Raw genomic sequence first — 13,648 nt, 5'->3', positions numbered from 1 at the left:
GCAGTAGTATTACTGCCAGCAACAGTACCGCTACTACTGCCAGTAGTAGTAGGAGTGTGCAGCAGCAGTTCTACTGCTACTACTACCAGTGATAGTAGTATTCCTTCCAGTAATAGCAGTATTACTAGCAGCAGCAGAAGTACTATCACCGATAGCCGCAGGCATACAGTAGTAAGCATCATAGTAACAGTTTATTAGTTTACTTTTAGAAGTAAACGCCATATAGTGGGCATCTCACATCCATAATAAAGATACATTTAGGATTGTGAAGTTGTGCTGTGGTACATCCGTGCTGCCATTCAAACATTTCTATACGTGAAATACTACATTTGTACTGCACTGTTTGTCCCTTGCAATGGACATTCCTAATGTTTGTATATATAGTAGGTGACCTTTCATGAACAAGAACAAAAGTTACAGAAGAAAGCATGCTTGAAGTTTCCTACGGAAAGTGACATTGACCTTTGAAAAGAGTTGCACGCAAGAGAACTAGAGGGAGAGAGAAAGCTTGTAATTTATAAAGTGAGAAGGCGAGAGAGTGACAGAGAGAAATGGAGACAGAGAGACATTGGGGCTCATTACGAGGTTACCGGTAGCCCGCCGGTTGTACCAGCGGGTTACCGGCAAACTCGCCTTACCCTTACTGGTGCCTGATACCCCGGTGTTAACGGGATATTATGGGTGCTGGCAATGGTGGTAAGTTCTCATTCCATGGAATGGGTTTGCCCCTATCACTGGTAGCACCGGCGGTACCGGTGCCAGGGGTTTTTGCAATTCTTTGCTGGAAGGGGGCTGAGATCCCGGCAGGTCAGGCCTGTCGGTAGTTCACTGCCCCTACCGGCAAACTCGGAGTGCGCCTGTCTGGAAAAAATGCTGACTCCGATATTACCCGAATTTGTTTCGAATTTTGATAGGTCCAACGCGGCCTCACAATGAGCCCCATTGAGCGAGAAAGAAACAGAGAGACATAGTCGGAGACAGACAGAGAGAGAGATGGTAAAGTGAAAAAAGAGAGAGCAAAAGAGAGAATTAAAGGGGCAGAGGCATAGTGAGAGAGAGGGGGTAGAGAGAGAGAGTGACAGAGAAATAGAGACTGAAAGAAATAGTGTCTGAAGGAGAGGGGGAGAGAGAGCGAGAGAGATGGGGAGAAAGAGAGAGAGAGAGAGAGAGATAGGGAATAGACTCAGCAAAGAGAGAGATAAAGAGAAACCTGGAGATAGTAGCAGATGGAGAGAGGGATAGAGAGAGAGTGAGATATGATATGATACGACATGTATAGCGCTCCTATACACAAGTGTTTCAAGGCGCGACAAGGCAAGGGAGAGGAACAAAGGGGGACAAGACAACGATCTTATTAGACCAAGTTATATTGAGATGGCTCAAGTGCAGGGGAAAGGGAAGGGGAAAAGTGCCAGGGGAAGGGGAGGAGGAGCAAGGGCAAGATATAGGATCAAAACATTGCAAAAGAAGAAGTGCGGCCAGCAGGTGGCAGGGCAGGGGTTAACTGCAGACAACAAGTGTCAGATAAGTGCAGGTATGGGGACTGTAGGGTTTCAGATACAGCCCCAAGTCCAGGGTTACCAGGAGGCAGTGCATGTGTGCAACTTGGAGGGAAGGGTCCTGGGCCCGTGGTTCAGAGGGTAGCGAGGTAACCAGTCCAGTTTCAGACAGGAGCTCAGCAGGGAAGAGGAAGAGAGAAGGCAGAAGCAAAGAGGAAGGTCTCGAGCTGCTTACGGAACCAGAGATGGTTCTGCTCAAGTTTCAGAGAGGCAGGGATGCTGTTCCAGTGGGAGGCGCCAGCCAAAGAAAGAGATCTGCCCCCAACTTGTTGCTTGGAAAAGTGACTAATCCTCAAGGAGTTGGGGGTGGAGGAGCGAAGGGGTCAAGTAGGAAGATACTTCCGAAGAGAAAGCTGGAGATATTTTGTTCCCAGGCCCCAGAAGGCCTTGTGGACAATGCAGAGGGTTTTGAACTTAATCCTCGCAGCCACTGGGAGCCAGTGGAGAGATTTCAGTTCCCAAGAGATACAATCCCTGAGCTTGAGGCCAAGGACAAGTGTTGCAGTCCTGTTCTGGATGAGTTGCTGAGGGCGGAGAGTAGAGGCAGGCAGATTTAAAAAGAGGCTTTTGCAGTTGTCCAGCATAGAGAGAACCAGACCTCTAGAGTCAGTGAGCTTCTGGGGGAAGGAGAGGAAAGGAAGAATACCTCTGAGGAGGTGCAGCTGGTAGTGTGACTTCTTAGAAACGTTGGAAATGTGAGGAGAGAAGGAGAGTGTGGAGTCAAGGATAGCCCAGAGGTACTTAGCCTCACAGATGGGAGCAGGTAGAGGGCAAACATAGGCCGGCCAGAGAGTGGCGGGAAAGAGGGGTGCAGGGGTGCCGATGAGGAGGATCTCCATTTTACTGGCATTCAGGCAGAGATCATTGACGGTGCACCACTCCTGGATTGCAAACAGACAATCCGGGATGAGAGAAGGGGAAGAGGTGGCAGAGGGGAGCCTGAAAGCAAGCTGGGTGTCATCCGCATAGCATTGGAAGTTGGAGCAGAGAGCAGCAATGCGGTGGGCGAGAGGTGCCAGGTATTGGTTGAACAACCAGGAAGAAAGGATAGACCCCCGGTGAACACCACAGGTGGTGAGAGAGATAGAGGAGAGGAAGGACCCAAGTTGGCCCTGGGAGGGTCGGTCAGAGAGGAAAGAGGTCAGCCATGCCAGAGCCTGACCAGTGATACCCAGGTTATCACAGAGACGATTGAGCGGGATGGCATGGTTGACCGTGTCAAAGGCAGAAGAGAGATCAAGTAAGATGAGGATAGAGGGGTGTTAGAATCAATATTAGAGAGTTTCTGTGCTTCTGGCAGCTCTGAAGCCAGACTGATGGTCATGGAGACAACCAACAGATTCAGTGTGAAGATTAAGCTGGGAGGCTGCCCAGGAAAGGAGTGCTAGAGATCGGATGATAGTTAGCCGGAAGGGAGGGGTCATGCTGAGGGTTACTTAAGAAGAGGGTGCACAAGAGAGTGCTTCAGGGGGAGGGGAATCTTCCAGAGGTGAAACAGTTGTTGCAGAAGGTAGCCAAGGTTGGAGCAAGTGTGTCAATGTGGTCCTTGCGAGTTTTGGAAGAACAGGGAAGAACCCGTTTTGATGAGGTTTTCATAGATCAGACTTGTCTAGAAACCTCATCAGGGGAGAAGAAAGGAAAGGCAGAGAAGTGAGGGGGGGTGGCTGCAGAGGGGCCGGAGGAGTGAATGGAGGGAGAAGCAGGAGAAACTGAGAGGTGGACAGGATGTCCTGGGTATTAGAGATGAAGTGAGAAGCCACGGACATACAGACTGCTTGGGAAGGAACAGGAGAGGTAGAGACTGCAGCAGGATTGGCCAGCTCCTTGCTGATTTTAAAGAGTTCGGCCGAGTTACTAGATGCCACATAAACGTAAGCTTGTATGTGAGCTCACTTCTTAGTGAGGACAGAGAGTCTGTATTGCCTTTGGAGCAGGCGGCAGGTCAGTTTGTCAGAGGATGTACATGAAGCGCGCCATTTCCTCTCAGCCACCCTGCTCTTACGTTTGAGGGTGACGAGGTCTGAGTAGTACCCGGAGTTGCACTTGGTTTTGGGCTTCAAGCAGATCCTCATGACAGGGTCAAGAACATCAAGAGTAGCAGAGATAGAAGAGTGTAGTATGGAAAGGGCTGTGTCAGGGTGTGAGTCAGACAGGTGTGCATGAGCGGGAGAGAAAAGGGCAGCGAAAACCTCAACGGACACATGCGTCATGGGTCGGATGACTGAAAAGGAGGGGGGGCAATTGGGGCTATGCTTGGACTGAGGGGTAGAGAGAGATGAGAGGAGAGGAGAAGGTGGTCACTCCAGGAGAGAGGAGTGGTGAGAGGGTTAGAAAGGGGGAGGTCTGAGGAGATCAGAACATCAAGAGTGTGCCCTGCAGAGTGTGTCGGGCCAGAGGGGAGAATAGAGAGTGAGAGAGAATCACAGAGGTCAAGAAAGAGTCCAGTGGCAGGACAGGAAGCATCCAGGTGAGAGAGAGGAGCAAGAGAACGAGAGTGAGAGGTATGAAATAGAGAATAGAGACAGAGTGAGAGGTAGAGAGACAAATAGGGAAGACATATAGAGGAGAAGGGTAGAGCTAGAATAAGATAGTGCAAAAGGAAGAGAGAGAGAGAGAGAGAACGAGAGAGAGACAGCTTAAGACTTTTTTTTTCACTATTCTCGTAAAGGGACATTCCTTTTTTAACAGGTGAATTCCGAACTATGTTATGAATGTGCCCCAGAAGCAGAATCAACCGGTAACAGATTCCTACCCCTTCTCCTGCTTGGGCACTCCCAGGGAGATGAAGTATATAAGAAGCACAGGACCCGCTACGCTGCACCTGCCCCCACAGGCACCCTGCAACCACAGCACCCACAGGGACGCTGCACCAGCTCCCACAGCCACGCTGCACCCGCTCCCACAGGCACGCTGCAGCCACAGCACCAACAGGCACGCTGCAGCCACAGCACCCGCCAGGCTGCACCAGCCCCCACAGGCACCCTGCAACCACAGCACCCACAGGCACGCTGCACCCGCTCCCACAGGCACGCTGCAGCCACAGCACCCGCCACGCTGCACCAGCCCCCACAGGCACCCTGAAACCACAGCACCCACTGGCACGCTGCACCAGCACCCACAGCACGTTGCACCCGTTCCCACTGGCACGCTGCACCAGCACCCGCAGGCACGCTGCAGCCACAGCACGTGCCTTTCGTTATCACAGGTTGCCAGAAAACCTGAAAGCATGGATCGGGTGATGCTAGCCCTGCTCGGGGGCCTCCTCCTCTGCACTGGGATCCCAGCAGGACAAGCCACCGAAGCAGGTACGCCAGGGCTGTGATGCTAAAACCTTTCTATAATGGGCCAGTAGAGCATTGACATCGAATAGGCCAGTCCTGGCACTTCTCTGCAGGGCCTTAAAACTGAATGGGTCAGTAGTAAGACTGATTTCCAGGGCATTCACATTGTATAGACCAGTCCTGGCACTTCTCTGCAGGCGATTCAAACTGAATAGGCCATCATTAGTGCTTCTCTGCAGGACCTTCAGACTGAATGGGCCAGTACTAGGACTGCATTGTAGGGCATTGACATCGAATAGGCCAGTACTAGCACTTCCCTGCAGGTCCTTCAGACTGAGTGGGCAGTGCTAGCACTTCTCTGAAGGAACTTCAGACTGAGTGGGACAGTACTAGGACTGCATTGTAGGGCATTGACAGCGTATAGGCCAGTACTAGAACTTCCCTGCAGGTCCTTCAGACTGAGTGGGCAGTGCTAGCACTTCTCGGCAGGAACTTCAGACTGAGTGGGCCAGTGTTAGCACTTCTCTGTAGGCCCTTCAGACTGAGTAGGCAGTGCTAGCACTTCTCTGAAGGAACTTCAGACTGAGTGGGCAGTGATAGCACTTCTCTGAAGGAACTTCAGACTGAGTGGGCAGTGATAGCACTTTTATGCGGGACCTTCAGACTGAATGGGCGAGTAGTAGCACTTCTCTGTAGGACCTTCAGACTAAGTGGCCACTGCTAACACTTCTCTGTAGGACCTTCAGACTGAGTGGGCAGTGCTAGCACTTCTCTGTGGGACCTTCAGACTGAGTGGGCAGTGCTAGTAGCACTTCGCTGTGTGACCTTCAGACTGAGTGGGCAGTGCTAGTAGCACTTCGCTGTGTGACCTTCAGACTGAGTGGGCAGTGCAAACACCTCTCTACAGGATCTTCAGACAGAGTGGGCAATGCTAGCACTTCTAAGCAGGCATTTGAGTGCATGGGCCAGTGCTAGCACTTCGCAGTGGGACCTTTAGACTGAGAGGGCAGTGCTAGCACTTCTCTGCAGGACCTTCAGACTGAGTGGCCAGTGCTAGCACTTCGCAGTGGGACCTTTAGACTGAGAGGGCAATGATAGTCCCGGGAGGATAGCTCAGCAGCAGCGTGTGCGTCTTGGAAGCAAGACGACACCAAGCAACAACAGGTTCGATCCCCGGGTCCGCGCTTAGAAACTTCTGGGTGTTTAAGCGCGTTATAAATACGTAACTAAGACAAAAAAAAAAAAACACAATTACGCAACTAAGAAAAACACATTCCTGTAACAGCGCCTCGATGCCTGCGGGCTGTGTGAGCGCTTTATAAATGTAAAATAAATAAATAAATAAATTAATAAAATAAAAATAGCGCTTCTTTAGTGCTAGTACTTCTGTAATCGACCTCTGCTAGCACAAGTCTGCAGCCCCAGTTTTAACCAGTCAGCCCTGATCTTGCATCAGTACTCTGATAGCTCACAGTTTCTTTGCAGGTGGCTGCACTGTCTCACCACTTTGCTGGGTTACATCGGTTCCCTCTGTGCTGGTCCGTCATCAGGAGAGTGATTGCCACTTGTACTATGCCAGGGATATATGAAGACATGGAGCACTGTGCATAAGGGGTGCTCCTGGGAGCTGCAAGTATCTGGTGCGGGGGGGGTATCAGGCAGCAGGGATGTGTTGAGTGCGAAGGGAAGGGGTGAGCTCCAGGGCTATAGAAGTAAGGTTGAGTGCAGCGCCCAAGTCTAATGGCTGAAGTAGAATGGACTCAATGATTTTTGGGGGACTTATTTATCGAATACATTGTTGACTTCCTTGAATAGCTCAGAACTTACAATGTGCGGCTTAATACCGTATGGTTTTTTAAGGTGGAAGTTATTGGTCTCGGTATAGAAGTGCACGTGGCGTGTGCTCAATGGCAAGGCTCTTTGGCCAGTGGTGACACATTCTGTAGGAATCTGTTTGGTTGAGGGGTCGGTTTTAATTGGAGCTTAAGTATTGGGTGGACAGAGAAAAGTGAAGGTATGGAAACTGGCATAGCCTGTTACTGGCTCATCTGGTAGCTGCTGGTAGGTGGTATTGGGTGCTGTGGAAACTGGCATAGCCTGTAACTGGCTCATCTGGTATCTGCTGATAGGTGGTATTGGGTGCTGTGGAAACTGGCATAGCCTGTTACTGGCTCATCTGGTAGCTGCTGGTAGGTGGTATTGGGTGCTGTGGAAGCTGGCATAGCTTGTAACTGGCTCATCTGGTAGCTGCTGCTAGGTGTTACTGGGTCATGTGGAAACTAGCATAGCCTGTAACTGGCTCATCTGGTAGCTGCTGCTAGATGGTATTGGGTGCTGTGGAATCTAGCACAGCCTGTAACTGGCTCATCTCGTAGTTGCTGCGAGGTGATATTGGGTGCTGCGGAAGCTAGCATAGCCTGTAACTGGCTCATCTGGTAGATGCTGCTGGGTGGTATTGGGTGCTGTGGAAGCTAGCATAGCCTGTAACTGGCTCATCTGGTAGCTGCTAGGTGATATTGGGTCATGTGGAAACTAGCATAGCCTGTAACTGGTTCATCTGGTAGCTGCTGCTAAGAGGTATTGGGTGCTGTGGAAACTGACCTAGCCTGTAACTGGCTCATCTGGTAGCTGCTGCTAGGTGGTATTGGGTTATTTGGAAACTGGCATAGCCTGTAACTGGCTCATCTGGTAGCTGCTGCTGGGTGGTATTGGGTGCTGTGGAAGCTAGCATAGCCTGTAACTGGCTCATCTGGTAGCTGCTAGGTGATATTGGGTCATGTGGAAACTAGCATAGCCTGTAACTGGTTCATCTGGTAGCTGCTGCTAAGAGGTATTGGGTGCTGTGGAAACTGACCTAGCCTGTAACTGGCTCATCTGGTAGCTGCTGCTAGGTGATATTGGGTCATGTGGAAACTGACGTAGCCTGTAACTGGCTCATCTGGTAGCTGCTGCTAAGAGGTATTGGGTGCTGTAGAAACTGACCTAGCCTGTAACTGGCTCATCTGGTAGCTGCTGCTAGATGGTATTGGGTGCTGTGGAATCTAGCACAGCCTGTAACTGGCTCATCTAGTAGTTGCTGTGAGGTGATATTGGGTGCTGTGGAAGCTAGCATAGCCTGTAACTGGCTCATCTGGTAGCTGCTGCTGGGTGGTATTGGGTGCTGTGGAAGCTAGCATAGCCTGTAACTGGCTCATATGGTAGCTGCTAGGTGATATTGGGTCATGTGGAAACTAGCATAGCCTGTAACTGGTTCATCTGGTAGCTGCTGCTAGGTGGTATTGGGTGCTGTGGAAGCTAGCATAGCCTGGAACTGGCTCATCTGGTAGCTGCTCCTAGGTGATATTGGGTGCTGTGGAAACTGACGTAGCCTGTAACTGGCTCATCTGGTAGCTGCTGCTAAGAGGTATTGGGTGCTGTAGAAACTGACCTAGCCTGTAACTGGCTCATCTGGTAGCTGCTGTCAGGTGGTATTGGGTGCTGTGGAAGCTAGCATAGCCTGGAACTGGCTCATCTGGTAGCTGCTCCTAGGTGATATTGGGTGCTGTGGAAACTGACGTAGCCTGTAACTGGCTCATCTGGTAGCTGCTGCTAAGAGGTATTGGGTGCTGTAGAAACTGACCTAGCCTGTAACTGGCTCATCTGGTAGCTGCTGTCAGGTGGTATTGGGTGCCTTGGAAACTAGCATAGCCTGTAACTGGCTCATCTGGTAGCTGCTGCTATGTGATATTGGGTCATTATGGAAACTAGCATAGCCTGTAACTGGCTCATCTGGTAGCTGCTGCTAGGTGATATTGGGTCATGTGGAAACTGGCATAGCCTGTAACTGGCTCATCTGGTAGATGTTGCTAGGTGGTATTGGGTGCTGTGGAAGCTAGCATAGCCTGGAACTGGCTCATCTGGTAGCTGCTGCTAGGTGATATTGGGTGCTGTGGAAACTGATGTAGCCTGTAACTGGCTCATCTGGTAGCTGCTGCTAAGAGGTATTGGGTGCTGTAGAAACTGACCTAGCCTGTAACTGGCTCATCTGGTAGCTGCTGCTAGATGGTATTGGGTGCTGTGGAATCTAGCACAGCCTGTAACTGGCTCATCTAGTAGTTGATGTGAGGTGATATTGGGTGCTGTGGAAGCTAGCATAGCCTGTAACTGGCTCATCTGGTAGCTGCTGCTGGGTGGTATTGGGTGCTGTGGAAGCTAGCATAGCCTGTAACTGGCTCATCTGGTAGCTGCTAGGTGATATTGGGTCATGTGGAAACTAGCATAGCCTGTAACTGGTTCATCTGGTAGCTGCTGCTAGGTGGTATTGGGTGCTGTGGAAGCTAGCATAGCCTGGAACTGGCTCATCTGGTAGCTGCTGCTAGGTGATATTGGGTGCTGTGGAAACTGACGTAGCCTGTAACTGGCTCATCTGGTAGCTGCTGCTAAGAGGTATTGGGTGCTGTAGAAACTGACCTAGCCTGTAACTGGCTCATCTGGTAGCTGCCGCCAGGTGGTATTGGGTGCCTTGGAAACTAGCATAGCCTGTAACTGGCTCATCTGGTAGCTGCTGCTATGTGATATTGGGTCATTATGGAAACTAGCATAGCCTGTAACTGGCTCATCTGGTAGCTGCTGCTAGGTGATATTGGGTCATGTGGAAACTGGCATAGCCTGTAACTGGCTCATCTGGTACATGTTGCTAGGTGGTATTGGGTGCTGTGGAAGCTAGCATAGCCTGTAACTGGGTCATCTGGTAGCTTCTGCTAGGTGATATTGGGACATGTGGAAACTGGCATAGCCTGTAACCGGCTCATCTGGTAGCTGCTGCTAGGTGGTATTGGGTGCTGTGGAAGCTAGCATAGCCTGTAACTGGCTCATCTGGTAGCTGCTGCTAAGAGGTATTGGGTGCTGTGGAAACTGACCTAGCCTGTAACCGGTTCATCTGGTAGCTGCTGCTAGGTGGTATTGGGTTATTTGGAAATTGGCATAGCCTGTAACTGGCTCATCTGGTAGCTTCTACTAGGTGGTATTGGGTGCTGTGGAAGCTAGCATAGCCTGTAACTGGCTCATCTGGTAGCTGCTGCTAGGTGATATTGGGTGCTGTGGAAACTGACGTAGCCTGTAACTGGCTCATCTGGTAGCTGCTGCTAAGAGGTATTGGGTGCTGTGGAAACTGACCTAGCCTGTAACTGGCTAATCTGGTAGCTGCTGCCAGGTGGTATTGGGTGCCGTGGAAACTAGCATAGCCTGTAACTGGCTCATCTGGTAGCTGTTGCTAGGTGATATTGGGTCATGTGGAAACTAGCATAGCCTGTAACTGGTTCATCTGGTAGCTGCTGCTAGGTGGTATTGGGTGCTGTGGAAGCTAGCATAGCCTGGAACTGGCTCATCTGGTAGCTGCTGCTAGGTGATATTGGGTGCTGTGGAAACTGACGTAGCCTGTAACTGGCTCATCTGGTAGCTGCTGCTAAGAGGTATTGGGTGCTGTAGAAACTGACCTAGCCTGTAACTGGCTCATCTGGTAGCTGCCGCCAGGTGGTATTGGGTGCCTTGGAAACTAGCATAGCCTGTAACTGGCTCATCTGGTAGCTGCTGCTATGTGATATTGGGTCATTATGGAAACTAGCATAGCCTGTAACTGGCTCATCTGGTAGCTGCTGCTAGGTGATATTGGGTCATGTGGAAACTGGCATAGCCTGTAACTGGCTCATCTGGTAGATGTTGCTAGGTGGTATTGGGTGCTGTGGAAGCTAGCATAGCCTGTAACTGGGTCATCTGGTAGCTTCTGCTAGGTGATATTGGGACATGTGGAAACTGGCATAGCCTGTAACCGGCTCATCTGGTAGCTGCTGCTAGGTGGTATTGGGTGCTGTGGAAGCTAGCATAGCCTGTAACTGGCTCATCTGGTAGCTGCTGCTAAGAGGTATTGGGTGCTGTGGAAACTGACCTAGCCTGTAACTGGTTCATCTGGTAGCTGCTGCTAGGTGGTATTGGGTTATTTGGAAATTGGCATAGCCTGTAACTGGCTCATTTGGTAGCTTCTACTAGGTGGTATTGGGTGCTGTGGAAGCTAGCATAGCCTGTAACTGGCTCATCTGGTAGCTGCTGCTAGGTGATATTGGGTGCTGTGGAAACTGACGTAGCCTGTAACTGGCTCATCTGGTAGCTGCTGCTAAGAGGTATTGGGTGCTGTGGAAACTGACCTAGCCTGTAACTGGCTCATCTGGTAGCTGCTGCCAGGTGGTATTGGGTGCCGTGGAAACTAGCATAGCCTGTAACTGGCTCATCTGGTAGCTGTTGCTAGGTGATATTGGGTCATTATGGAAATTAGCATAGACTGTAACTGGCTCATCTGGTAGCTGCTGCAAGCTGGTATTGAGTGCTGTGGAAGCTGCCATAGTCTGTAACTGGCTCATCTGGTAGCTGCTGCTAGGTGGTCTTGGGTCATGTGGAAACTGGCATAGCCTGTAACTGGCTCATCTGGTAGATGTTGCTAGGTGGTATTGGGTGCTGTGGAAGCTAGCATAGCCTGGAACTGGCTCATCTGGTAGCTGCTGCTAGGTGATATTGGGTGCTGTGGAAACTGATGTAGCCTGTAACTGGCTCATCTGGTAGCTGCTGCTAAGAGGTATTGGGTGCTGTAGAAACTGACCTAGCCTGTAACTGGCTCATCTGGTAGCTGCTGCTAGATGGTATTGGGTGCTGTGGAATCTAGCACAGCCTGTAACTGGCTCATCTAGTAGTTGATGTGAGGTGATATTGGGTGCTGTGGAAGCTAGCATAGCCTGTAACTGGCTCATCTGGTAGCTGCTGCTGGGTGGTATTGGGTGCTGTGGAAGCTAGCATAGCCTGTAACTGGCTCATCTGGTAGCTGCTAGGTGATATTGGGTCATGTGGAAACTAGCATAGCCTGTAACTGGTTCATCTGGTAGCTGCTGCTAGGTGGTATTGGGTGCTGTGGAAGCTAGCATAGCCTGGAACTGGCTCATCTGGTAGCTGCTGCTAGGTGATATTGGGTGCTGTGGAAACTGACGTAGCCTGTAACTGGCTCATCTGGTAGCTGCTGCTAAGAGGTATTGGGTGCTGTAGAAACTGACCTAGCCTGTAACTGGCTCATCTGGTAGCTGCCGCCAGGTGGTATTGGGTGCCTTGGAAACTAGCATAGCCTGTAACTGGCTCATCTGGTAGCTGCTGCTATGTGATATTGGGTCATTATGGAAACTAGCATAGCCTGTAACTGGCTCATCTGGTAGCTGCTGCTAGGTGATATTGGGTCATGTGGAAACTGGCATAGCCTGTAACTGGCTCATCTGGTACATGTTGCTAGGTGGTATTGGGTGCTGTGGAAGCTAGCATAGCCTGTAACTGGGTCATCTGGTAGCTTCTGCTAGGTGATATTGGGACATGTGGAAACTGGCATAGCCTGTAACCGGCTCATCTGGTAGCTGCTGCTAGGTGGTATTGGGTGCTGTGGAAGCTAGCATAGCCTGTAACTGGCTCATCTGGTAGCTGCTGCTAAGAGGTATTGGGTGCTGTGGAAACTGACCTAGCCTGTAACCGGTTCATCTGGTAGCTGCTGCTAGGTGGTATTGGGTTATTTGGAAATTGGCATAGCCTGTAACTGGCTCATCTGGTAGCTTCTACTAGGTGGTATTGGGTGCTGTGGAAGCTAGCATAGCCTGTAACTGGCTCATCTGGTAGCTGCTGCTAGGTGATATTGGGTGCTGTGGAAACTGACGTAGCCTGTAACTGGCTCATCTGGTAGCTGCTGCTAAGAGGTATTGGGTGCTGTGGAAACTGACCTAGCCTGTAACTGGCTAATCTGGTAGCTGCTGCCAGGTGGTATTGGGTGCCGTGGAAACTAGCATAGCCTGTAACTGGCTCATCTGGTAGCTGTTGCTAGGTGATATTGGGTCATGTGGAAACTAGCATAGCCTGTAACTGGTTCATCTGGTAGCTGCTGCTAGGTGGTATTGGGTGCTGTGGAAGCTAGCATAGCCTGGAACTGGCTCATCTGGTAGCTGCTGCTAGGTGATATTGGGTGCTGTGGAAACTGACGTAGCCTGTAACTGGCTCATCTGGTAGCTGCTGCTAAGAGGTATTGGGTGCTGTAGAAACTGACCTAGCCTGTAACTGGCTCATCTGGTAGCTGCCGCCAGGTGGTATTGGGTGCCTTGGAAACTAGCATAGCCTGTAACTGGCTCATCTGGTAGCTGCTGCTATGTGATATTGGGTCATTATGGAAACTAGCATAGCCTGTAACTGGCTCATCTGGTAGCTGCTGCTAGGTGATATTGGGTCATGTGGAAACTGGCATAGCCTGTAACTGGCTCATCTGGTAGATGTTGCTAGGTGGTATTGGGTGCTGTGGAAGCTAGCATAGCCTGTAACTGGGTCATCTGGTAGCTTCTGCTAGGTGATATTGGGACATGTGGAAACTGGCATAGCCTGTAACCGGCTCATCTGGTAGCTGCTGCTAGGTGGTATTGGGTGCTGTGGAAGCTAGCATAGCCTGTAACTGGCTCATCTGGTAGCTGCTGCTAAGAGGTATTGGGTGCTGTGGAAACTGACCTAGCCTGTAACTGGTTCATCTGGTAGCTGCTGCTAGGTGGTATTGGGTTATTTGGAAATTGGCATAGCCTGTAACTGGCTCATTTGGTAGCTTCTACTAGGTGGTATTGGGTGCTGTGGAAGCTAGCATAGCCTGTAACTGGCTCATCTGGTAGCTGCTGCTAGGTGATATTGGGTGCTGTGGAAACTGACGTAGCCTGTAACTGGCTCATCTGGTAGCTGCTGCTAAGAGGTATTGGGTGCTGTGGAAACTGACCTAGC

General features: G+C 50.7%; 1 protein-coding gene across 3 annotated transcripts in view; it reads left to right on the top strand.

Moving 5' to 3' along the window:
• Positions 1-4,365: 4,365 nt before the first annotated feature.
• The window catches only part of LOC138498116 (uncharacterized), a 389,950-nt gene continuing 380,667 nt past the window's right edge, over positions 4,366-13,648 (top strand). For 2 of the 3 annotated variants that reach the window (XM_069621975.1, XM_069621974.1), the window contains exon 1: positions 4,366-4,864. In XM_069621975.1, the coding sequence (XP_069478076.1) occupies positions 4,786-4,864 (79 nt within the window). In that variant the 5' untranslated portion in view covers positions 4,366-4,785. The remainder of the gene's footprint in view (positions 4,865-13,648) is intronic. The other variant, XM_069621976.1, reaches the window with a different exon arrangement.

This window comes from Ambystoma mexicanum, chromosome 5q, assembly GCF_040938575.1.
Source record: "Ambystoma mexicanum isolate Mex_15411 chromosome 5q, UKY_AmexF1_1, whole genome shotgun sequence".
In the NCBI taxonomy this organism is placed as follows: Eukaryota; Metazoa; Chordata; class Amphibia; order Caudata; family Ambystomatidae; genus Ambystoma; species Ambystoma mexicanum.
The sequence above is the reverse complement of the archived record's forward strand: the minus strand, read 5'-3'. Positions and strand labels throughout refer to the sequence as shown.